The sequence below is a fragment of the Cricetulus griseus genome (genome assembly GCF_003668045.3).
Source record: "Cricetulus griseus strain 17A/GY chromosome 1 unlocalized genomic scaffold, alternate assembly CriGri-PICRH-1.0 chr1_1, whole genome shotgun sequence".
Taxonomy (NCBI): Eukaryota; Metazoa; Chordata; class Mammalia; order Rodentia; family Cricetidae; genus Cricetulus; species Cricetulus griseus.
Genome location: NW_023276807.1, coordinates 267,425,324 through 267,452,047, shown reverse-complemented (window position 1 = coordinate 267,452,047; position 26,724 = coordinate 267,425,324). Strand labels below are relative to the sequence as shown.

The following is a 26,724-nucleotide window of genomic DNA, read 5'->3' as shown; positions in this document are numbered from 1 at the left end:
AATTTATCAAACAATTAATTTTTAAACGGTGCTTTTACAAGTTAGTGGAAGAATCTGCCAATCTCCCTGAGATATGTTTGAAAGGTTACAGTCAGTAGAAATTTTTGTATGAGATTTTCATGTATTTCCCTGTACTCTAGCAAGCCTCTGAGAACTTCATTTTCAGACATTCGCAGCAGACTTCATTTGTAATCACTGTTCAGCCTTAATGCTTCCTCAGCTGTTAGGGGGTATGTGTCTCCTAACAAGGTAGCATGATTGTTTTTCTAGGGTACACATGGCAGTCAAATGCTGGATTCAGTGGCAATAATGCAACACTATTGTTTTGACAGGGTTCTTTTTATCTCTCTCAGTATGTTAACTAATGCATGCTAAACCTTGAGTGCCAAGTTAATAATTGTTAATTGTTGAAGCAAATGTTGCACAGTGGATGTTGTTGTTTGTTGCCAAATGGACAGAGTTGAATTTGGGGGTGATCCATGGAAGCCCAGCACACATAGATATTCTACGGCTTAACGGTGTGTTTGAAATCAGAAGCGGTGAATGACCAGACCACCATGTTGTTATAAAAATAAGCTGTTTTCTTCCCAGATTAGAATCCAGGCAAAATCACACTCCAAGGTTTATATAAGGTAGTCTGGCCTGACAATTACAATTTAATTCCAGTAGACAAACAGCTCCTCTCTCCTTAGAACGAATCTACATGCTACAGACAGATTGCTCTCAAGGCCCACATTCACTTCTAAGACCCAAAAAACTGCAGGTGTGTCCTCACTTTCTCAAAGAGGAGAGAGATGATATGACTCAATCAGAAATCAGCCACCACAGAGAGCTGCTATTCCTCATCTATGTACTCTGGATAGCACCAAACTGCTCCTTTCTTCTTCGACTCTATGGTCCATTATCTTACATTTATGGGGAAAACTATACTTATGTTACATGCATGAGTAATAGCACATAGTAAACGCTTCACAGGAAAGTAGGACATACTTTGTAATTAATCACTATGCATGAACAAATTGCTTATGTAGTTTCAATCTTTCAACAAAGCCTGGGTTTTGTAACCGTTTGGAATTTATACACCTGTTCACTTGAAACCTATGACTGTAAACAGGAAATGTGTTAAGGCCAAAGGGCCACCATTTGTTGTACTTAGAATAGTACATGAGTTGGTTACTTATTTAAATGCTTAGTTATTCATTTATTCGTTTAGTTACTTTTATATTTAATTTTGCAGTACTGGGCATGAAACCCAGAGCCTTACAAATACTAGGTGAGCTTTCTATCAGTGAGCTGTGTCTTCAGCTTCTTTCATTGTTTTGAATACTTATGAGGAATGGACTAAGTTCAAAGGTAGGCAATACCTGTCATTCCTGTGCATGTTTTCATGTGAAATAGGAATTCTTCTACAGAAAGGACATATCTTATCCATCATTGGACCCATTTCACCTACCAAATAGTGTTTAATAAATGTTTGCTGGATGAGAGATGGACAAATGCACTGGTGGGGGCATCTCACAGATGGCTAAAACAACCCTGGCAAGCTTTCTCACACGTGGACTGTTCTCAGAGATTTCTCACAGGAGCTAATGGATCTGAATGAAATCTTTCTTTCAATTCTTCATTCATGACAGCAGCCTTTTCTTACTCATGGGCATGAATGATTAAGGCCTCTTAGCGGAAATTATTTTAATTACAGAAATAAGAACAGTTTAATTGTAAATGTGTGATGTGAGCTTTTTGCAAAGGAGAATAGTGGCTTTTCCCATTCCTTCCTTCCTTCCTTTCCCTTTAAGATTATATACCATGCATAGTAAAAGCATTCATGAGACTGCAGAATTCTGTGCATATCGCTCCTCTATATAACCACAGATGGGAATCTACAATGTTAATGCAGGAAGACTCTGAAGTCATAGGTATGAACTCCTCCCTACTAACAGTTTTATGAACTGGTACTAGAGAGATGTCTCAGGAGTTAGGGGCACTCACTGGTTTTCCAGTGAGTTTCTCAGCACCCACTTGGGTGGTTCCAAAGAGCCTGTAAATCTGGCTGAAAGGAATCCCAAGTTGCTCTTCTGGTTTCTTGGGGTATCTGCAGATATGTGGCCTGTAGTCATATAGATATGTACATGTAAATATAAGCTGGGTAGTGGTAGCGCACACCTTTAATCCCAGCACTCTGGAGGCAGAGGCAGGCCGATCTCTGTGAGTTTGAGACCAGCCTGGTCTACAAGAGCTAGTTCCAGGACAGCCTCCAAAGCCACAGAGAAACCCTGTCTTGAAAAACCAAATAAATAAATAAATAAATAAATAAATAAATAAATAAATAAATCTCTAAAATATTGTGAGCTGAATTTTCCTAAAGTAGTTAGACAAAAGAGCAGAAATCTAAGACACAAAGGAAAAATCTGGGGGAAAACTCTGCCCAGGTAACTATGGAAACACTATAGATATCTACATGAAGAGATAGTGGATATAGACATAAACGCCTTGGAAATGAATTAGGGAAATGCAGATTCTTTACCCTCTGGCATATCTGGAGCAGTAACATTGTGTATGAAGGCTAAAGGGAGCATGTGGCTTCTCAACCTCTTCTTTGACGTTAACATTTTATAATTATGCAATGTATTTGTCCCTGGATGTTCTTAAAAGGTTTAAAGGGAGCTACTGTTCTGCTGCATAGCTGCATGCACTGAGTATTTGACATATCTTTTGTAAGGAGGCAGGATTCTGGAAAGACCTTATTATAACCTCAGCTAAAACCACCAGCAGCTATCCAAGCACCACTGACAATGAAGCATGAGACTCAATGACACACATGGCTTTTGCGCAGGAACTAAAAGGCTGAAGGAAGGAAGAGTGCCACAACAATATTTTCTTTTCAGTACACAGAACATGTGGTTACATCAGTACTTGCTCTGAGAAATATCAAGGAAGGGAAGTGTGTTCCTTTCTCGGGTACTAGCTTGCCATCAGAAAGAGGGGGTTCATGAATTGGTAAAAGTGAAGACATCAAGTCAAGAAAGACGGAGAAATCTGTTCTGATAAGAGAAAGGCCTATGTATGGTGGTGTAGCTTGGTGTTCTTGTCTTAACAGTGAGAGCAGGTGCTGTCTACTTTTCTTCCTATGGGATGCCTCATCCAACTTTGATGTGAGCGTCCATGCTAGCCTTGTTATAACTTGTTATGACATGTTGGGTTGGTATCCCTGGGAGGCCTTGATATTTTCCAAAGGAGGAGTAGATATGGGGAAGAAAGGAAGGAAAGGGCGACTGGAAGGAGAGGAGAGAGGGGATGTATAAGAGAGAATAATTAAGGAAAAATAAAATAAAAAAAGGATTGCCTACTCTGTGAGAAGCTTCCTGGATACTGGCTAGCAATTTGTAAGCTGCACTGAGTTATGAAGCAAGCAAGAGAGAAAGCGAAAGACACACTTGAGAGTTGATGTGGTCACAACAACTCTGTCAGTAAGCAACACAAGTAAAGGCTCTTGAGTAAGCCTGGGCATGGGTTTGGGACTAGTGAGTAAGAGCCTCAGGAGGAGTGAGGGAAGAGCTGAAGCTACGCCTCTGACTTCACACTGCTCAGCCTACTGTGGTGACTGTCATTTCTAGAGTAGAATTAACAGACGGCCAACCACTCCAAAATCATGCCCAGTTAATGGACAAGCAGTACACTCCTGGGGTTGGTGACCAGGACAGGGAGGTAATAAAAATGGTATCTGACAAAGATAGTCTTGGGCATTCCAAGTGAAGGCACAGAGTATTTATGGCTGGGAACAACACAGGTCTTTCGTAACCAGAATTTAGATTTCGGCACATGAATTGAAAATGACTTTTTGAGAGGCTACCATATGATATGTATTGAATAACTCATATTGAGTTCAATTTGTAGTAGGTTAATTTGTAGTTATACTGAGTACCGAAGCTAAAGTAAGGAAAGAGTAGGAATTGGGGGCTACAGAAAGGCCGGTTATAGACTTCCTGCATACCGGGAATACTCTGACACACTTGCAGTGTCTGGCATATACTTTTGGCTCAGCAGTGTCAAGTTGAGGGAAAAATCCCAGTGTGTAGCTAAATTATGAAATGCTGACATTAAATTGCCTTGGCTTCTAAAAATGTGTTTAAGTTATGTTTAAAAATATGCTTACTTAATGTTCTATATTCTCTTGATGAAAGTGATTTTAAATACCATAATAAATAGGTTTATATATTCCAGATTAATTTAGTGGAGAGAATTATAAAATAAGCCTAACGTCAGCTCTCTAACAGTGTGGTGGCATAAACCCATGAGGATTTGTATATACCCAAAGCCAATTTGGACAGTGATATGATCTTCCAGATCCTGTAGGAAATACCAGCAACCCACCATGACTGCCAGAGGAGGAGTGACACTAAACATCATATAAGGTTCATCTAAAAACCCATAACAATCATTGAAAATGACCTGAACCCTCTTATGGTGGCTGGCATCTGAGGAGGATCAATATTAATTTTGTCAAGACACAGAACCAAATGGAAATGACTCATGTGACTCAGAGTGCCTTGATCTAGTAAGAGACTACCTTATAAGTGTTAGAAAGCTTCGAGGACTAAGCATCCCAGATAGCTCCCTCTTCCATGATCATAATTTAGTATTTATTTGTTGCTGATACCAACACCCATTGATATTTGCCAACTGCTATATTAATTAGCTTCCTCTCATTCCTCAGGGCAGATAGAAAATTACAGAGTAATCCATCTATGATGATCTGTAACCTTTATGGTACTTATCATGTCCAGGGATACCAGCAGCACCACATATAGGACCTCCAGGGCTCTGGTGATGACAAATTTATCAATTAAATTAGAATTTGAAGCAGGGACAAAAAGAAGTTACTAAAAGACAAAATACTTCTATCTTTTCCTAATAGCCACAGGAACTTTGAGGATAATAAGCTACAAGATTAGACGTCCCTGGATGAGTTCCCAAGTTTTTGCTAACTTAAGTAGGAATATAATGTATTAAGTCTTTATTTCTGCACTGTCCATTTCATTAGGTATTAGCCATGTGTGGAACCTGAGCTGTGGAATGTTTCTCATCCAAAGTGAAACTACATACTACATATACACACTACATCCTGGAACATGGCTAAATGTATGCTTAATATAATAATGAAATGCAGGAATCAGTGTATTATCTTTGGTTGCCGTCCTTAGACTACAGCGAACAATGGACATTTATCTCTATACAGCACTTATATGGGGACTTAATTTATTCTCCTTTTATATTCTGTATTTTTAAAGTAACAGTCTTTCTTGGTCAATCCATATTGACTTATTCAGAAAAAATATATAAAAATGTACAAAACCATTTTCCTGATGACCAATGACAATTGAAGATGAAGTTGATTTGGGTTAGAATGACAATTTTGTTTAAATTTTCTTTGCGAATTAAGGGGGGTAATTGCACATTTGGTTCGGTGATTCTATGGAGCTATGCCATCTTGTTAGTTCTTTTGGACCCATAATCACAACACAAATGACAGACTATATATTGATCAAGATAGGGTACATGGATAGAATGGAGCAGAAAGTTTAACACCTATTAAAGATTTCATATTTCAGGTTTTGCTGACATGCAAACAAATCTGCACAAATAGCGGAGTCTATCTGGATTCTCTCTTCCATCCAAGCCAAAATGTCAGGACACAGTATTTTCCAATTCAAGGTAGATATTCAAAATATTTCATAGGAATAGTGTCATGAATATTTTATATAGTTATCTTCTGTCTACAAATGGAGCGGGGTATCATAGGGGTTTGTCCTTTCAATAAGTTTTTAGTGCAGGTGCAGTCGAAATTTTGCTGGCCCCAGCTGCTTATCTGAATGGCAGAATCCTTGCAAGGAGCCAAAGGAGATTGTTTTGTGCAGGGCTCGCTTCTCTGCTACATTTCACAGCACAATAAAAGCAAGTACTTCTCACTAAACATTGCTAGTTTTCACCAAAATATGGCAAAATAAGTGTTGACTTAGGTTTTGATATATTTTTAGTAAGAGAACATGTTTTTTACAAAGTCAGGAGAAAAATAAAAGTTTTAACACAATATTATTTATAATTGAACATATTTCATTATGGAAAGACATATTTGTACCTGTTATGAGAATGGTATATGAAAAAATTTATAATTAATATGTTTATTAAAGTATAAAGTATGCAGTGAATGGATATTTTTTATTCTAAGTTACTCACAGGAAATGAACACAGAAGCATTCATATGTCTGAATTTGTCATATGTCTGAATTTTGTGAACCAGGGGGGAAGGAATTTCCATACACAACCCACTGCACTCTGCTAAGTATTAAAAGATGACAGTGGCATTTTGTGACATGTAGCAATCCTGCAAGGGCAAAATATGAACTCCAAATTTCTGTTTATGCAACGTACTTAAATGTCATCTGCTGTGAACTTGGAGTCTCAATTGATTTTAGGCTGTAGTTTTACTTCCGTCATCTGAATGTCAAGGTCACCATTATCCTATTACTGACACTCTGAGCTGTCCATTGTCACTCTTGTCTATCCTAGTTATATTCACAAAAATGCAGAGTTTCAGCTTTTTTTGGGAGGATGATAGCACTCTGAGCATCCCGTTTGAGCTGAATATCGATCAAGTCAAAGCGCTGTAAGTGCACATACATGGGGATGAAAGTCACCCCAAAGATGATGGCAGAGGAAATTCACAGAATGTGGCAATGCATCTCCCATCATTCTTAGGAACCAATATCAACATGACCTAACAACTCATTTGAAACTATCTAGCATGTGACATCCCTACCTAAGCTCTTCCTCACTGTGCGAGCACTGATAACACAATATCATCTGTCCAGCTTTATTAAAATCCTGCAGTACACTGATACTACACAACGGAATGTCCCTCTAACATTGAATCTTAGAAGATGGAGCAATGAAAGAGAATCCCATGGCCCCAGGTAAACCTTTCATGTTTTCATTCATCTCCTCTTTTATTACAATTTCCTTTTAAATCATGATATTCCATTCCCTACTAAAGACACCCAGCATACGAGTTCAAAAGTACTCCACTGATAGCCCCTTGCCCAACAGAGAAATATGAAGTTGCTACAGTGATTAAAACAAAAACAAAAAATACTTTCAGTTTTCCCCTATTGTGGAATAGCACCATTTGCTAGCCTGTGAGCCTTAGTTTATAGACCATTTCTAGACAGAGATTAGACCCCATGAAACCAATGAAACCTCTCCTTTCACTCTAGGTTTAAATAAAGCTATTAACATCTCATCACCAAACCTATACTCTGCTCCTATTGCCCTTTCTACTAAACCAGTTAGAGCCACTGGTTCTGTTGGTTACAGCCACAGTCCTAAATTCTCTCCATGTTTTCCTTTGAGAGGCAGACTTCACTAGGTCTTTGTGTTTGCTTTCCTCTTCAGAGGCCTCTTTAAATACACAGAGAGAGGGTAGTTTGTCTGGACTCTGTCTCTTCTTTCCCAGGTTACCATGCTTTGCAAGCAAACATTTATATCTTGGTAATTCTCACGTCCATCAGCACAAGGCTTCTGCTTAATGGAAATAAACTGTGTTCTCAAACCCTGGCTTGATATTAGGCCACTTTAGCTGCAGGCATCTTGTGCTTGCTCCCTGGACACCTGCTGTGACTCAGAACTCACTGCCTCTCATCTGATCAAATGTAAGAGCTTCGCAACCCAGAACATACAGAATAATTTTGCACACTATTGATACTCTGTATGGACCATCTTTTTAAGTAAAATAACATATTCACCTGTTCTCTTTCAAAAAACCTTGTTTCAGCAAAGATCTCGAGAGTCCTAAAGCCGAGGAATGATGAGCACACCATATGGCTCAAGCCCATCTGAGCTCATCTCTTAAATCCCATGATATGAGACCCTCGCAAGGAAAAGACACAGCCTGTTGCTCCCTTGCAATGTTTACACTCCTGTCTACTGTCTGTTCTCTTGGTTTCTCCAATTTCCCAGGCAAACTTTCATACCTATTTTCCTGTATGACTTAATATTTTACCTTAATCTCATTGATCCTATTTTCACAGAAACCTGGGTGTGGTAGTGCACAACTATTATATCAACACTTGGTAAGTAGAGGCCAAAGGCTCAGGAGTTCAAGTCATCCTTATCTGTATAGCAAGTTTGAAAACTGGCCAGGCTCCAAGATACCCTTTGTCCAAACAATGTCATAAGTACTAAGTAACAGAGCATCAAAGTGGTTTACTAACGCAATCCATTGAAAAGGTGTGATTTTACTATGCCCCAGGTTCTGTGACTAGCTCTAAAAATCACAAGGGAAGAAGGAAACCTAATGTCATTAAATGGAATTCTCCTCTGCAAACTAATAGCAAATGGGGCAGATTAGTCTGGAGTCTACAGAAGTAAGGGAAAAGGATGGGTCTTGAATAAAAGAATTCGATTTGCTTCTACTAAAATCATTTAAATCTCTTACTAATTTTAAGATTTCCTTGAAAGATGTATAGCCTGGGGATATGAATCTGGAAAGTGACCAAGTTAAAAAGAGAGTGAGGAATGGGCACAACGAAACCATCAATTCCCAGTCCATTAAAGATATTTGTACGTCCTTCCTTCTTCTTCTTCAAGCTATGTCTCTTTTTAATGACTTATGCTTGACCTATGGTATAATTCCATTAAAACCGGCACCTTTCTTTCCACTGAATCCATCTCTAGTGTTTTATTCATTTTTAGGAGGGGATGAATCGACCATGAGTAAGAAAGGCTTGGGAACAAGACTCTGGCTATGCTGCCCCTAGCAGTTACCAACTTCTGCCTCTTATACTCTCAGACGGATGGACACAATAACCTACCATTTGTCTGATCTTTAGGAAACTAAAGCTGTTTGTTCAAACTACACTGATTGTTCTCAGTGGACTTTTGTTTGGTGTTTTCCGTCTTTTTTTTTTTTTTTATCTGAGGACCAAGCCCAGGGCCTTGCACTTGCTAGGCAAGCTCTCTATCAGTGCGCTAAATCCCCAACCCTGCTGTGTTTTATAAGGACTTCTGCATTTTCAAGCTATAACAATTAAGCAAATTCAAGTGTTTTCAACGTCTAATGAGAGAGTAAGAAGGAAAAACAACTTTACACCTCATGAGAACACAGTAAGTAAATGTTTCAGGAATAGAGAGGAAGTTACTATACTCTGAGACTGCAAGTGGCATGCTGAAAGATGTGTTGTTCAGTGGATGACAGGGCCCTTCTGGCGGGGAAGGATGCTTGGAGAACTTTCAGAACCTGAACAGCACTGGAGGGGTGTAAAGGATTCTTCCAATGATGAGCTTCAAGCATGTGGCGTCCAAAGGAAGCATAAAGTACAAAGCAAGGGCTATGGAGAGATAGGCCTCTATGTGGAAGTGAACTTAGGAGTTAGAACTATCTGGCTCACCAGCTCGTTTACGCACATTTACTCTGAGTAATCTTTTAAGGCTAAGGAGGTGTCACAGCAGGTGAGAGCACCTTCTACACAGCCTGAAGATGTGAGTTCAGCACTTGGAGAACACTTGGTAAAGGAAAGTAACTGACACCCAAAAGTTGTCCTCCGATTTTGACCTCTGCTTCATGGCAAGCATCACACACACACACACACACACACACACACACACACACACACAGAGAGAGAGAGAGAGAAAGAGAGAGAGAGAGAGAGAGAGAGAGAGAGAGAGACAGAGAGAGAGACAGAGAGAGAGACAGAGACAGAGACAGAGACAGAGACAGAGACAGACAGACACACACACACACACACACAGAGAGAGAGAGAGAGAGAGAGAGAGAGAATAAATAGGTGCTGGCTAAATAAAAATACAAAGAAGCTGCCTGGTACTTTTTGAGCAGTGAACACACAGAGATCACCTAATATATACAAACAACACAATGCACAAGGAATAAAAGTGAACGGCCTTCACTTAATATTCCTAATACTATCTAAAACTGAGATTTCATTGGATAATCATGAATTACAGGAGAGAATACACAGACCACAGATGAAATAGGAAAAGGACTCATCCATTCAAGTCCTTTTTGTGGTCCTTTTCCATTCTAGAAAATGTCACAAATTTAGCTCTAATTAAAATATCACCACAGAAGGAAGGAAACTAATCATGCAGGTGATAGGTAGCACAGGTGTTCTTTATATCTTAAAAATTTCCAAACTTCACATATTAAAACAGGATACAATTTCCCCCATTAGCAGGACACATGGTTTTTGTTTCTGAATGGTTTTCCAAAGTAGTGATATTTACTGTGTAGATGATCTACTTCTTAGTCTTCTCAGTTAAAAACACCAGGATGCTCAGGAAATACAGGCAGGATCAAAATCCCTTTGTCTTTCTAAAACTGATGAGCCACATTTGCCTTTCAAAGTAAAGGAAGAAAGATTGGACATATAGATGACAGGTTTTTGTTTTTGTTTTTTTTTTAATTCTTTGGGTGCAGTGGTTCTCAGTTCTATCACTGACTCAGTTTTATGAAATAAATTAATGATATGATTTGCAAAGTTGATGTGATTGATCTTGGTACCATTACCAGGTTTTACCTAACAAATACCTTGTGGGGGTATGGAAATATACTGTCTGTGCTTATACCTCTTTATGTGTGTGCATGGCTGGATGACTTTGATGGGTGTTATTCCTCAGGCACCACCCACAATTTTGTTTTCATATGTTGTTTAAGACACAGCCTCTCACTAGCCTGCCACTCAATAAATAGGTTAGGCTCACCCAGTAGGACTCTCGATACATGTCTCAGTACTGGGTTACAGGCTACAGGATTGTGTCACCTCCCTCCCTAAGTGTGTGTGTGTATGTGTGTGTTCTGTGGTTTGAACTAAGGGCATTATATTTGCACACACCTTAGTAACTGCCCTATATGCCTGGCTGGGCTGTAAGTTTTATTAAGGAAATGATAAAAAGCCATGCCCTTTTGTCTGTAAATGGCATCATTCCATACCAGGCAAGACACCTGGATGGTTCCCACATTTGTGTCTGTGATAACTGTTAGAAACTTCATGTGAGCAGACATGTAGTTAAGATCTCTTTAGGAAACCCTGCCTAATGTGTACTTTCCGAAAAGCCTTTAGAGTAGCTGCTAGCATCCGTGTTTCTGCTCACCAATGGGTGTACACAAAAAGAGGTTAAGAAGGCTCTTTAGTAGAGGTTAAATGATGAAAAACAGACTGTATCCATTGCTTAATGCATTCAATACTACGTCATCAAAGCTGGTTTGTACATTCATTTTTAGAACTTTGCCTGCTATATCTATAAAAAATTATTCAGCCTCATCTAAAGAATGGTTACTTGTAGGGGACGCTGTAGCCACGCCTGCTTGGGGCTGGCTACAAGTATGCCTGACCACACCTGCGAGGGCGTGGTCAGGGTGATGGAGGGAAGGTTTAAGAGTGAGGGGTGCCCAGGTGGTGGACCTGCTTTCGCTTTCATCTTCGGCTTACTGTATTTACTGCTGCCCCGCCTGCTGGCTAGGTCGCTCTGTCAGTAAGGCTTTGCCCTATTAAATTCCCTTGTATTTTTACCTGGCTCTGTATTGGTAATTTCCCACATTACTTTGTAAATAAGAATGGGAATACATAAACATTATCATATCTATACAGGTAAAAAGAGTCATGGTTGGACAATTGGGAAAAAATTTCCTTACATTATTTTTTTTGACAAAAAGTCTTACATGTGATACATGCCCTCTGTAGGTAGCAATCCAGCTTAAAGATAATGAGCAATGACGTCAAAAGCTCCACTCTATGTTTGCTTGAATATATGTCCCAACATCATTTATACCATTGTGCAATTTTCATTTTTAGCCCGAAGTTCCTGAGTTTACCACATGTGTTTATTTTTTTGTGCATTCCCAAGTAGTATTGCTTATTTAAACATTGTCTGAGCTTCGTATAAATGATGAATCAACTTTGGTGATTTATGTGTTTTCTTTTTGAAATGAGCTTTGTGAGATCCAAATGTTGAGTATGGTATAGTTCACATTTTGCTCCAAAGGACTGCATAGTGTGGAGAGATCACCGTTGATACAGTCTAGATGGGAAAATTTTGATGTTTCTAGCTTCATTTTTGTTCATAAATGCTTCTTAGAAAATTCCCCCACATGTCTACTTGGACACAAGTACCTTCACTGTAGGGAAGAACTGCAGTTTGAGGGTGTGGATGTTTTCAACTAGACAGGTGTTTTCAATTTGTGTAGCTAAAGTGTGGGTGTTACCCTCACTCTACAAAAGTATGAAAGATCTTCACACTCCATGGCTCACAACCCTTGGCATAATCAAAAATGGTAACTCATACAAAAAAATAAATGCTAGCTCACCCATCATAGCTATTCACTAGAGAATCATTAAATGTTTCATGGAAGAGCTTTGGCTGTACTCATAAAATATTATCTCCCCATTTTTAAGGAGAGAAAACGCATCATTTGTATCCATAAGACAGCAAGCTTAAGTTTAAAAAATAATTCTGTTGAATTATTTTAAGATTAAATTAATCTTCCACTTTTAAGAACAGAATTTCCCTATTATGTTCTGTCAAAACATTTGTCTCGTACTGCTGTGTTTTGCTGAAGAAGCACATTTTCCAGTCAAAACAATTAATTAGAAGCTATTAATGATGCTTTCAAAGACTTAAATTGTCACTGAAATAAAAGGAGAAATTGAAGGGAACCAAAGTCCCCAAACACGATGGTGAGAGTGGCTGGCACCTGCCTTTGAACTTTCCTTGAATTTTCTGAACTTTCGTCACCATCCTCCCAACTCTAAATCTCCCCTGAATGGGGTGGGCTTGAACACCAACCCTAATTCTCTCTTCTCCTCTCAGTATATTTAACCTTTATAATACTTTCGTCTTCATATACAAAGTAGTTGGAAAGCCATCATAGAACTAACGGATGCTTTTCTAATTACTACACATATTCTGCAAATTATGGAAAAAGTGAGAATCTGTGAGTTATGAATTATTTGATAAAAGTAATTACACAGCTCCTTTGAACATGAAGCTTCATCTATTATTTATTTACTCAACCGCCATCCATCGTCTCATCCACATACCTATACACTGTCTTATCTTTTCAACTCCAAAACCCAGAGATCACATGCCAATACAGGTTTTATGTTTTAGATGTTTAGACCCAGTGGATCCCAGTTCAGCTAAGCCAACATAGGATAGTTAAGTTTTCGGTTACATGATCCACAAACTACAGTCCAAACCTCTGTAGATGCTGCTTAGAGAAAGAATTTGTTTTTGTATAATACAACCCTCATGAATTCTTGAAAAGTCTCAAGGTGACATTCTACTCATGGTTGGTTCCTAATGTCATCCATCATACCCTGGTGCACGTTAGAATCTCTACAAACTGATACCTAAGAGGGCAACACCCTGTGAAAGACAAGGGCAGAATCCCGGGCAGATATTGGCGCGGTCCTTGGAGGGAAAGCAAAAGCAGGCACTAGACTACATTTCACTTTTAGATTTTTTTTTTATAGGAAAAACTATACCTTCTTATCTATTTGGAATCTTTCAAGATCATGTTACATAAGTCCATCTGTTACACACATTTAGGAGCAATCAGCAGAAAGAACCAGAAACTGTGCACATTCTTATCCGTGCTTTTCAACTCATTCTTCATAAACGGACATTTCATCCTTCAACAGGGGTGAGGGTTCCCTCTTAAAGCCTCTGTGACAACATCGTAATTTAACTTATTGAACTACAATTTCATTCAATTTATTTCTTGCAGCAAGATATATCTTGGTTATGGCATTTGGACATAAGTTTTCTTCTTTCACTTGTTTGTATTTTACAGACCATCTCTGTGGAATCATACAAGGTTTTGTTATTCCGCTTAACTGTGTCCTTATTAAACCATGTCTGAGGAACATGTTCCTTTGATAGGTCAAATATTGTTGATATCCAATGAAAAATATTGCATTTACCAGCTTTGTTATAACCTTTATATCATTGTATTCCTTATAACTACTGCTTTAGAAGCCTTCTTAATTTTTTCTTTTCTAATTTTTTTATTTGAACTAGAAACAAGATTGTTTTACATGTCAATCCCAGTTCCCTCTCCCTCCCCTACCACTCCCCCACCAACTAAAACCCTACCTATCACATACCTTTTCTGCTCCTCAGGGAGGACGAGGCCTTCCATACGGGGGTCAAATGCCTCCGTATACCAAAACTTTTTAGAAACTGATAATTTATTAAAATGAATTGTTAGGAATTTTATGTCATGCCAATGAGAGGTGTCTTTAAGAGTGTAGACTATACTGTCTTTATGCCAAGGTGTAAACCATGAGATAAAAGGAAGAACAAAAAAAAAGGACTATTACAGGGTAGTATCAATATGGGAATAAAGAAAAAGAAAAAGATAAAAACAACTCTGGGACTCTTGGGCACCGACCCGCAATAAAAACACTGTTTGACAATAATCTCTGTACAAATATGACCTTCTTTAAGAAAGATAATACCAGGCTCCTTTTATATATTGTTTTCTCTTAACTTCTTATATAAATCACCTTTTAGGCTACTTGTAGGGCTGACCTCATAAATGGGCAGGCCCACCTCATAAGAGCAGTTAAATGTCAAGGCAGAGCTTAAGCAGAAGCAGACACGCGCCGCGCCGGAAATGTTCGCTGTTGAAAGCCAGTGGCCCAGAGTGATCGCTTGCATTAAAGGTTTACGGACATTATCCTCAAGGCCCCAAAGTGGATTAGAGATTTATCTTTTTCATAAGTCCAACACAGCACACAACGTGGAATTACAAAGATAAAGGACAACCCAGGGGACTGCTCTCCGGAACCGACACTTTGTATCCCTGGTACGGCCGCCTCCACCCCAAGTGCTTCTGCTGGCTGCGGTGCCAGGCAAGGGCCCCACCATTCGGAGTTACACCACTCTGACAAGGAAGAGATGCCACGAGCCCCTGTCCTGCACTTGCAGCACTTTTGGAGACTGTTTTCGTTCACGGGACTTCTAGAACCTGAGCGGACCGGTCCCTGAGTGTTTATCATCTCCCAGACTCTGACATAGTGATGCTAGCTGCAAGCCACTTTGTCCTTGTTTGTATTCCTCACGAAAACTCTGCTACATTGCTTTTAGATATTTGAATTCATTGCCAAACCATATGGAATTGCTTGAATTTTTTTTCTCTTGCACACAGGAAAAAAAAATCAGATTTAAGCTTCGACATGCACATAAGCCCTTTAAGAGCAGAGACCACCTGGAATGAGAATTGCTGCCTTAATTTGTTTTATAGGTCACCCCCCCGTTTTTTTTGTTTTTGTTTTTTTTTTAAGAAAACAGGAAGACCAACTATAGAGACATTACGCCCCTCAGTTACCTTGGAAACACGGTTGGCAACTTCTCTGCCCACTGTCAGGCCCTGGACGAAGGTGCGAGCAGCAATGAAGGCGCGCGTGACCTGAATCTTCAGTTTCCGAGGCACATCCCCGAAAGGCTTCAGCTGGTCGGTGTACTTGCTCACACACTCCAGGTAGTCCTCGCTGAAGTGATACTGGGGGTTTATCAGCTGGAACATCCGCTCCAGGAGCCGCGCCCAGAAGTCATTGAGCATCTCCTCCAGGTTGACGTTCCCCCCTGTGTAGTACCGTTTCAGCTCAGTGAAGAGGTCCTGAAACACCTCCGAATTCTGCATGTACAGCATCCCATAGGTCCGGACAAACATGTCATTGAGGGACTTCTCCGCATTCTCCAGCAGCTCGCGGAAAAATTCTAGAAAGCAAATAAGAAAACAGACATAAATGAATTGTCTGCAGAAAGCCCAAGGTCATGCTTCACTTTAACTTACTGTTCTCTTTATTCAGTGATGTTGAGACTAGAACCTGCCCTCACACACTCTAGGGAAGTTTTCTACGACTGAGCTATATATATACTTAGCACATGCGAGGTGAAGCTATACAGGAAAAACAATCCCATGATTACGTTATTAATGGACTATTGAGTAGCAATGAAATTCAATTTACAACTTATTTTCTAGTACACAAAGAAATCAGAAGACCCCATGATTTCTAGTTTAAAATACAACGTCTAATATTAGACTAACAATTAATGCCCTTCTCAAAATGGCTCAGTTATTCTTCCAAGTATTATTAAATTTCAGAGGATCTCATGACTTGATAGAAGCTCATCAAAACAGGCTGCAAACACAATGGGCAAAGGTTCCTCATGAACGTAATAAAAATGCACACCGATAAACACATTTCCCCGCTTACATACAAACTGGTCCTAGCAGCAGGGTGGAATTCACTTCAACTGCTTGTATTTGGAAAAGGTGTGCAAAAATTAATGTATTTTTATTTATTTATTTGTTAAAAAAACGGTTTCCGGGCACTCACTCTGTAGATCAGGCTACCCTGGAACTCACAGAGATCCACCTGCCTCTGCCTCCCCAGTGCTTCATGTGATATTTTTGACTCTCTCAGATTCCTTTCAACCAATTGACTAACAATCCAGAGTCTTATCAAGCAATTATATCAATTAATGATGCAGCTATAAACGACGTAACTAAGATGGATATAGTGAACAAGAAAACCATTTTATAGCTTGAATTATCATTATAAATGTAAGCTATCATTTTCTAAAATTCAAGGAAAACACTGACAATTAGCCTTTCTGATATGGAGTTTTTCAGTGGAAAAATGTATATTAGCAAAGGAATTCTTCCTTCCCACATATGGGTGTTCTAAATGTATTCAAAAAGGCAGTGGGAAAGAGCAGAAAGTTTCAGTCAGGGGAAGAATAGAAGAGAGCGAGAAAAGAGACACCGTAATAGAGGGAGCCATTACAGGTTCGAGGAGAGATCTGGCACTAGTGAGATTTCCAGAGATCTACAAGGATGACCCCAACTAAGCAATAGTGGAGAGGATACCTTAAATGCCCTTCTCCGTCAATGAGATTGATGACTACCTCGTACACCATCCTAGAGACTTTATCCAGTAGCTGATGGAAGCAGAAGCAGACACACACAACTAAGCAATGAGCTGAACTCTGGAATCCAGTTGCAGAGAGGGAGGAGCGATGAGCAAAGGGGTCAAGACCAGGCTGGTGAAACCCACAGAAACAGCTGGCCTGAGCAAGGAGGAGCTGATGGACCCCAGACTGATGTCTGGGAAGCCAGCATAGGACTGTCCCAGACTCCCTGAAGGAGGATGTTAGTTTGAAGGTCAGCTTAATCTGTGGGGCCTCTGATAGTGGATCAGTATTTATCCCTAGTAGAAGAATGGACTTGGGGAGCTCACTCCACATAGAGGGAAACTCTCTCAGCCTACACACACAGAGGAGGGGCTAGGCCATGCTCCAAATGATATGACAGACTCTGAAGATCACCCATGGAAGGCCTCACCCTCCATGGAAAGCAGAAAGGGCATGGGATGGAGGTGTAGATGGGGTGGGGGTAGGGGAGGAGGGGAGGGAGAGGGAACTGGGATTGACATGTAAAAGAGGCTTGTTTCTAATTTAAATTAAAAAAAAAAAAAAAAAAACAGGCAGAGGAAGCAGCCAGCCTCACTGGTGCAGCATAGAAGTCATTCCACAAATGAGGCCTGTGGAAAAATGTCACAGCTTTCATTTCATTTTCATGGTTAAAGTTGGGTGAGAAAGGCTAAGAAGAGAAGATTCTTTGAGTTTATCAGTTCTTTCTGTACTTGGAGCTATGCCCTCCCTTCTAAGTACAGGGTCAAACGAAGCCCACACATTTTAAAGGTTCCAAGTAGAAACTATAGAACAACTCTCCTTTGTGAGCACTGGACGATTATCCCCAAACTTAGAAGGGAAGGTTGGCTACTTCAGTGCCTCTAGGAACTACTCTGTTTTTATTTCTCAGAAACTGGCAGAGTGAGCATTTGAGTCTATAACTTCCTTTCAAATTCATAAGGAATTAAACATCCTCTAGATAATTAATTTGCATCCCTACTGATTGTACCTATTTTGTGATGTTTTCAAACAATAGAGTTTAAAGAGGACTCTGTTGAGTTGACTTTTCTTGAAGAAAGAATACTTTTCTTTTCTTGTACCGATATTTTCACTTTAATAAAAATTTACTATGCACAAAATATGCACAATTAGGAAACTAACTAGTTCTTGCCCTACAGACACTAGCTAAGCCTAATTACAATACAATATTTTTCAATTTAAACATTTTAATAATGAATTAAATATTTTACCCCAATTTGTAACATGTTTCCCCATAGTTTTTCTTTACATTAGTTTTCTTAAATATAATAGTCTGTTGTCACAGATATACCAACATCCCATTTCACATAGAGGGATACTGCCTCAGCCTAGACACGTGGGGAGGGCCTAGGCCCTATCCCAAAGGATATGACAGACTCCCCCATAGAAGGCCTCACTCTCACTGGGGAACAGAAATGATATTGGATAGGTAGGGTGTCAGTGGGGGGCAGGGGAGGAGGGGACAGAAAGGGAACAGAGATTGACATGTAAAACAATATTGTTTCTAATTTAAATTTAAAAATACCCCCCCCAAAAAGCAGAAAAAAGAAAAACTCAAAACATCAAACTTTCTCTTATCCCCTTATCAATCATCTTTGAAATTCATGTTATTTATTAAAATGTGGTTATTTTCCAAAAAAGAGTTTATTTAGTCTCCATGGTGAACAGAGTCTGTATTTTTTTTTGAAGCCAGAACATATATTTTTATTCATTCCCTAAAAGTAAAACTACGTTACATATTATTAAACCCCTGTAACTGGAAAGAAGATAGAAGTGTTAATATTCCTGAATTGTCCAGGGCAAATTAGATATATGTATTGAAATATCATACTCACATGTATATACAATGGTGTGTTAATCAAAAAATTAAGATGGGTTTAAGGATAAGGAAATAGAAACCACTCTGATTTAATGATGATATCCTATAAATACGTATCAAATTATCATAGTACCCATAAATTTCTATAATTAAAAATCTTAGCTAAGAAAATAGAAATTGAAAGGTATAAACTTTTTAACCTTCAAGATATTGTAAAGTGAGTATTGAAGAAGATAATTATGTATACTGCATGTCAGCTTGACTTACGACTTTATGAAATCAATGCCTGACAAAAACCTTTTCATAAATAGCTACATAGTTGATCCTAAAATGGAACAATAAACTTATTAATATTTAATATCCAAGTACAAAAATATCCTAAGTAAAACTTTTAACTTAGTACCAAGAATGAAGACAGCCTGGGTATTCTAACCCAGGAGGAGGGTGACAGGTGTTATAGATTGTTATAGATTGTGAAAAAAGAGAGAAAAGAATGGAAACATCATTGGATTGAAAAATACTAATATAAAGAGACTGGAAAATGCATTCCAATCATGAGCCCTGAACAGTCCATTCATTTATCTTGGTTTTTTAGGTCAATTTTTTTTTTTTACTCTGGAATTAAAACTTAATTTACTGAACACAGAATAGTGCCTTCTGCAATAAATAGTTTAGTAATCAAGGTTGTGGTGTATATTTACAAAGGATATTAGATAGGTAGATAGATGGATAGATAGAATGATAGATAATAAAGACAGACAGACAGACAGACAGACAGTACTGGATAATCCTAGTCTTCCCCTGTCTTCACCAAAGACCACACAGTATTTGTCTTCAGAGATGAAATTGTATTTTCCTACTACTAATTGTGATGCTACTAATGTGTTTTCCTCTTCTAACAAAGGAATTCTGATGTACTGGACATAATCCTAATTGGGAGCTGATTGGCAATAAAAGGTGGTCTGCTTATTCTATCTTATTCTTTCTTTTGTCTAAATTAGGATTAATTATCGAGTACAGAAACTAAGTTATTGTAATTTAATCCACCTGCCCCAGGAAACATTTTATTAGCACAAGTATGGAGGTAAGACTGTTATCTCAGTATTTAAGACAGTTAGGAAGAAAGATCATGAGTTCAAGGCCAGTCCGGGCTATTTAAAAATATGCTTATCAAACAGAACATAAATAGAAAGAGAAGTAAGAGACCTGTCATTAAAATACAAGGCAACAATTTTGCCTAAGGATGTGTTAAAAAGTTTGCTACAAGGAAGTGAAACTAACGTCCACTAACACAGCCTGCACACTTTGTGTTCTTCAGGCCTGTAGACCTCTACCTTTTGAAAGGTGACTCTGATCTGATGATTTTATGCTTGAATGATACTTGTTTCTTGGGAAACAAAGGAGAATTGAGATTTGAAAGACAGTTATCTCATTCATTTTGCTGATGAAATATCATGCCCTAACATATCAAAGATAATAAAATTCAGGAGAAATAAAAGGAATCTCAGTGTGACCCTTTGTTTAATAGCAAAGGGCAAAGCTCACATCTGAGAAAGCCTTCAGTCAACAAAAACTCTCATCTATGAGACCCAGTTTGGCTGAACAAAATTGTATTTGATTTTTCTTTTCTTTCCTAATCACAAAATATACATCAAAGGTAGCTTCTCAGGGCTCAGGGAAGCTTCCTAGGTACACAAAAGAACTTTCCCAGACAGCATTAGCCTCGGGAAGACTCTATTCATCTAGAGGGGATATTTCCATGCGAACATCTGTTTGCTGTGGGGCAGGCTGACTTGTCAGAGAACAAGTTTGTGGATAAAAAATTGCCCCTCTTCCAATAAAAAGCTGCCTATTGCTTTAGGGGTTTCACCAGGGGCAAACCATCAACTCCGGGTGCCAAGGGGTACCGTAAGCACATCTCAGAGAAGTTTGTAGTGAAGTATCCTAGTGAATGACTGAAGGGAAGGGCCAACACAGGATCAAAAGGAATGAAGCAACTGCCGAAACGTAGGCTGAGGCTTTGCTGTGGGGCATAGCAAAGTTTTCTCCCATCCAGCCAGAAAGGTCATGTTCTTAACAGTTCAAAGAAAAGCATATCCTGTGTAAGGCAGTGTGGAGATACAGCACACTATGACATCACTTCCTTTCTACCTTTATGATTTCATTCTATTTTTATGCCCTTTTTTGTTTAGTTGTGTATTTTTCAGATAGGATCTCACATAGCCCTTAATAGCCTTGAGTTCCCAGCAATCTTTAGTTGGTGCCTCAGATTCTAGATTACATGTGTGTACCTTTAAACATGATTCCTTTTATTTATGGAAAGCTTCTGTAATGGGGCTGACTCAGGAACAGCAAGATGGCTCACCAGGCACAGGAACCCAGGTCACGGAGCCCAATGACCTGACCTTGACTGCCAGGATCTACACAGTGGAATGAGACACATGCTTGGTATACACACATATGCAATCCAGTACACACACACTAAAGTAAAGAATACATGAAGGGGTGTTTTTGGATGATGGTATGAACTTAAAAAATTATATATCTCAAAAAGGGAAAATTGTGTGGTTGCTGACAGTTGTGGCTGCCAAGATTACAGATTCTAGGTGTGTCATCCTGGACTTTCCCCTTAATCTTGTGTTTTCCAGTTCCTCCCTTTAATGTCATAAGTGAGAGTTTGGTTATGGAATGGTTTGGAAGGGGAGCATTCCTGGAGGACAGAGTGCTTCTGGAAGTAGAGACCAATAAAGGCAGAGGCTCACAGGCACACAACACAGTCCCTGCCTACACTGTCCACATTTTTTTTTTCAGGCTTTACTGAATAGAAGTGTTCTTCCTTATTTCACAGCTGTATGTAAGCTTTCAAGAATTTCTTTTTTCCAAAAAAAACTTTTATACTATAATCTGATATTTCCACCAGGAAAATGTTGATTTACTTGGTTGTATTAATGGAGAAAAATCCAAAATGCCATTTATTTTCATCTCTGGGCTACATTGAGGGCAAATAAACAAAAAGAAACATGATTCTGAAATGGCCAGTAACTTCTCAGTGTCCAGGAGTTGTGATCTTATAAGCAAGTAAAAGCAAAGATGGTTGTTGCTTAAGACTTGAAGATGACACACAGTGTCACCCATGGCATAGAATGTCAGCATTTCACAGTTGGGGTCTACTCTGCCACTTCAGGTGTCTTGGTCTCAGTGCCTAGGCACTGTCAAATCTTTTCTTCTTCCCTCGGCACCATAGGAGGTAATAAGCATACCTTCCTTCTACCTACTAGGTGCCAGTACCATAGGCTTCACTCAGTATGACAAGAAGAACATAGTGTCTTCTTGGAATACAAACACTCTCCCCAGCCTAACACTACCTGCTTGGGCAAAGCACATTTCAAGACATTGATATCCCAAGGCCTTTCTTTTTTTCTTTTTGTAATGATGAGCTATATTTTAAATGAAAGGAAATACAATACAGGTTACATCCAGACTAAGATCCTTAGAGGTCAATATTTCATTTCAACATAAGGTCCCTGTTTTGTAAAATCTTAAATAGTGATAAAAATGAATGAATGGATGTAGATTGAAAACTTAAGTCTAGGTGAAATAAACCTGGCTCCAAGTTCAGTGTGTGTGTGTGGGGTGTGTGTGTGTGTGTGTGTGTGTGTGTGTGTGTGTGTGTGAGAGAGAGAGAGAGAGAGAGAGAGAGAGAGAAAGAGAGAGAGAGAGAGAGAGAGAGAGAGAGAAGGAAAGAGAGAGAGAACACCACATTTTAGGAACCCTACTGAATTACCCTTCTCTAATCCTCCAAATACAAACAGTTTTTGGATGGAATCATCCAGATCCTGCCATGTTCCAATTTCACAGTCATCTGCGCATAAAACACACTACGGCTTCAGTTCCACCGTGAGAGACATCTGTCATCAACACTGTCCATACTGCAATATCAGCCTCCACTTCTTCCCCAGGGTCTGCCAGCAATCCGAAGGCATCGTTTCCCTGACTACATGTGAGCAGCAACAGCAATGCTGCCTTCGTGTGAACTCCCGAACTGCAACGCAATCTCGTGCATGACAGATTTGCACAAAGATAACTCTTCCACTCTGTGGAAAATGTTCTGTATTGAGAAAACTCACTTGGGAGTTTTGATTTCAGATTGGTGTTTCAAATAAATACTACCCTGGTCATTATTTAATTCTTCACAATAACGGTAAAAAGACAAGCATGTGAGAGACAAAAGGAATATCTATTTTGAACTGATATTCTACCAAATCACCTCAGAGATTTCTCTTAAATACCACTCATATTTTGTACAAGATGTAGACCTTCAGAATTCATTTTCAAAAATTATGGGGTTGAAATTATACAGAAAGGAGAAGTTAGAATCTACAATTATTGAGAGACAATGTTTCATGCATATCAGTTTATTGCTGATCTGCTACTCAGGTATCACCTAACTCACATTTTCTATGTTTTGTGTATGTTTATTCCTATGTATTCATAAATTATACTAATTATAACAAGGATCTTAACTTAGACCTTCCTAGAGGCCTAGATAATTTCAAAATGACAGAATATAATATTAAGCATATCTGTTTCAAGGATTATTATAGCCATATTTCTGTCTCTTGCATGAGTACAGACATAGAACAACCTCTTGAAATTTGAAACAATGTAGGAAAATACATGTATTTACCTTTCTATCTGTCTGTTACAAGTTAGCAGAAACCTGTACATGTCAAACTTTAACTTAAGATTTAAAAATGACTTGGGTCAATACATGAGGAATATCAATAGACACAGGACCTGGGAAGCAGTTTTACCTTCAGTGGATATTTGATTCAGTACATACATGTGTTGCATACACTTTATATAACTCGGACGTGAGTTTATCTCTTGTACTGATGAGGTAATGCAGGCTTCTGATGCTAAGGGAACTGCCCTAGATCACAGAACCTGAGCTCCAAAACTGTTAGAGACAAGGGAGATTCCAAGAAGATTGAGGTTGTTGGAGTAGGTTTGTAGTTTACCCGAAGTCAGACTGTCAAAGTGTGATGTGAACAATTAATGGGAGGTATTAAAACCTCTAAGAGAGTAGATGCAACCATATTTAAATTCAAATTGCAAAATGCATTCCAAAATTGTAGAATCATTACGAAATGATTTATATGTGTGTCGTTTCTGCCCGTATTGTTAATTAGTGGATATAGGTAATTGGGACTGGGGAGCATGCACAATGTCTAGGATCTTATTCCCCTCATATACGTTCTATCAATGAGAGCAGAGAATAAACAGTGACTGGCTTAACAAGAGATGATAAAATATCTAAGGAAAACGTGTCTTACTTTATGATAGATGTGAACATGCATCATTTTATAGCAGCACGCATATATCATCAGTAATATATTCAGGGGGCATATTTGCATATTCCTGGTAAGTTACATATAAATCATATCTTCTTACAATAATGATATCACACTTGAGTCCTGTGACACTGTGCTAATATAGCTTAATGTTAGTTTTAACATTAATGCTAGGGAAATATGACATCTTTAGGAGTATGGATACATTTATTACTTGTTCCAACTAAAGAGATTCACAAGGATGAGGTCCTAACTCTGCTAAGCATCTTAATACCAAGACCAAGGCCCATGAGAGAGGCAGGGTGCTGTGATCAGAGTTCATCTACCATGGACAAGCAGCTGAAGAGCATACACACACACACACACACACACACACACACACACACACACACACACACACACACACACACACACACACACACACACACACACACACACACACACACACACACACACACACACACACACTACAGGTGCTTTCATTTCCAAACTGAATTTCTTTTGAAGGATTTTTATAAACAGTTATTATGATCACAGGCAATGTAACTACCAGGGCATTGGAACTTAGGAATATAAGTGTCCTAATTCAGTGTTTCTGGTGGTGGTGGGGGGGCATTTGGCAGTTTCATAAGGGGGGCTGGCTTGATCTTAAACTTCATAGGTCCCTGGAGATGAGATGCCTATGTTACACCAGTGCTTACTGAGTCTGACTAGCCAAGGATGTGCTTGCCAACACAACTGGAACACCACCCAGCTGTTTCCTCAACAGAACCCTCCTCCCTAGTCCATTATTTAGTGAGGAACACAAGCAAATGTCCTCTAGGCAATACTTTGGCAGTTCAATTTCCAGTTAGTGACCCAGGAACTAGGAACAGATTCTACGTTTGTCAATGTGTGAACTAAAAGCAAGCAGGAAACCACAAATTATAAAGTACATGCAATACATGAAAGATATTTAACATCTAATACATTCTGGAAATTTTTTTTACTGACCTCTGGGACAAGGGGTCACAGATACTCAGATGTCTGAATATTAGTTAACTTAAAGAAAGTCTCTTGTAGCTTGTATTTCTTACAGTCAGGAAGACAGTCTAACCATTAGATTCTTGATTCTCATATGAGTGGTGGGGATATAGTTTTCTCTTCCAAAATTATTTTCATTACATGTGTTAAGATGCAGTTTGAAGATCCAAGGTTCATTCATTGTTATATTCTCTCTTAAAGATAAGTGGAATCCAGAAATAAAACCTTATACCTTTTAATCTTTAGAGAACTTAGATAATTTTAGTGACTTCAAGGTGAGAAAATCTTAAATTTTTTTTTAATATCATCATTCAGTAAATCCTATAAAATGCCTTAAGGAAAAAGAAATCTCACAATCACAGGATCTAACTGAGGTGATAAACCCAAGTAGAAATAGTTGCCCATTAAATTTTAATGCTAACTTTTAAAAACTATTTTGATTCTTCCAACTAAAACTGTTTTTTTTTAATTTATTTTTGTGGTATAGAACTGAAACCCAAGGCCTCTGGCACATTAAGCAAGCACGCAGGCACTCAGCCACACTCCAGCAGGATCTCCACATTTTAAGCTTCCCTTCATGATAATTAGTGAAACTGGAATGTAAACTATACTTCAACACCTTGCAAAAACTGTCAAATGCCCTAAAACAAAATACAGTTTTCTCTAAAATTCAATAATTATTTTCACAAAATTATAAACACATCAGCTGTTAAAATAAAAACATAATTCAAAATTGCTTTATATGATAATCTACATGATTATTTAATCTTTATTACAGTGTCTGTTGAGAATTTCTACAAATTAAATGTTAGTGGAGATATTTTAGTTCTGAAAAATATAATCAATAAATTTGATTCTCAAACATATAATAAAACATTTACCAATGGCATAATAGTATGCTAATTTATTAGTAGGGACATCAATTAATGTACAACTAATATTGTAATAATGCATACTTAATGCATTATTCAGGTCTACTTAACTATGCCTTTTTATACTTTCCTAATTTATCTAATCGGCTAGACTTTTCCATGAGGACAATTTTAATGATAAATCATCAATTTAGAACCATAAATGTTCATTAGAAACAGTCAATACCATGCACCAAAGTCCCTCAATTTATTACCATTAATGTAAAGTCAGCAGAAAAGACTTAATGGCAGAAGATTTTTCACGATCAGGTGCATACTGCAGCATTTCCCTTATAGCAGTAATGCAGGATCACCTGCCAAGGGCAGATTTGTAATAACAAAGGAGGAAATTGTTGACTAGAATTCAGATTTCAGAAGGCGAAACTTTTTCCAAATTCAGCTTTCCCACAGTGGAGGGATAAATGCTTATATATAGGTAGCTTAGTTTTCCCAAAGACATCTTTAAAGTAAGCAAGACTGATTAGGGCCTCTGTGTTCTCAAGGTGCTGTAGACAAACTCTTAATTCCCACAATCATGAATTAAGTTTGAAATTTGCTGACAGTTTCTGCCAACAGCAAACAG

General features: G+C 38.6%; 1 protein-coding gene across 1 annotated transcript in view; it reads right to left on the bottom strand.

The window, feature by feature from the left end:
* The window catches only part of Gpc6 (glypican 6), a 1,011,294-nt gene that overhangs the window by 511,611 nt on the left and 472,959 nt on the right, over positions 1–26,724 (bottom strand). The window contains exon 3 of the mRNA XM_027394047.2: positions 15,404–15,795. Within this exon, the coding sequence (XP_027249848.1) occupies positions 15,404–15,795 (392 nt within the window). The remainder of the gene's footprint in view (positions 1–15,403; positions 15,796–26,724) is intronic.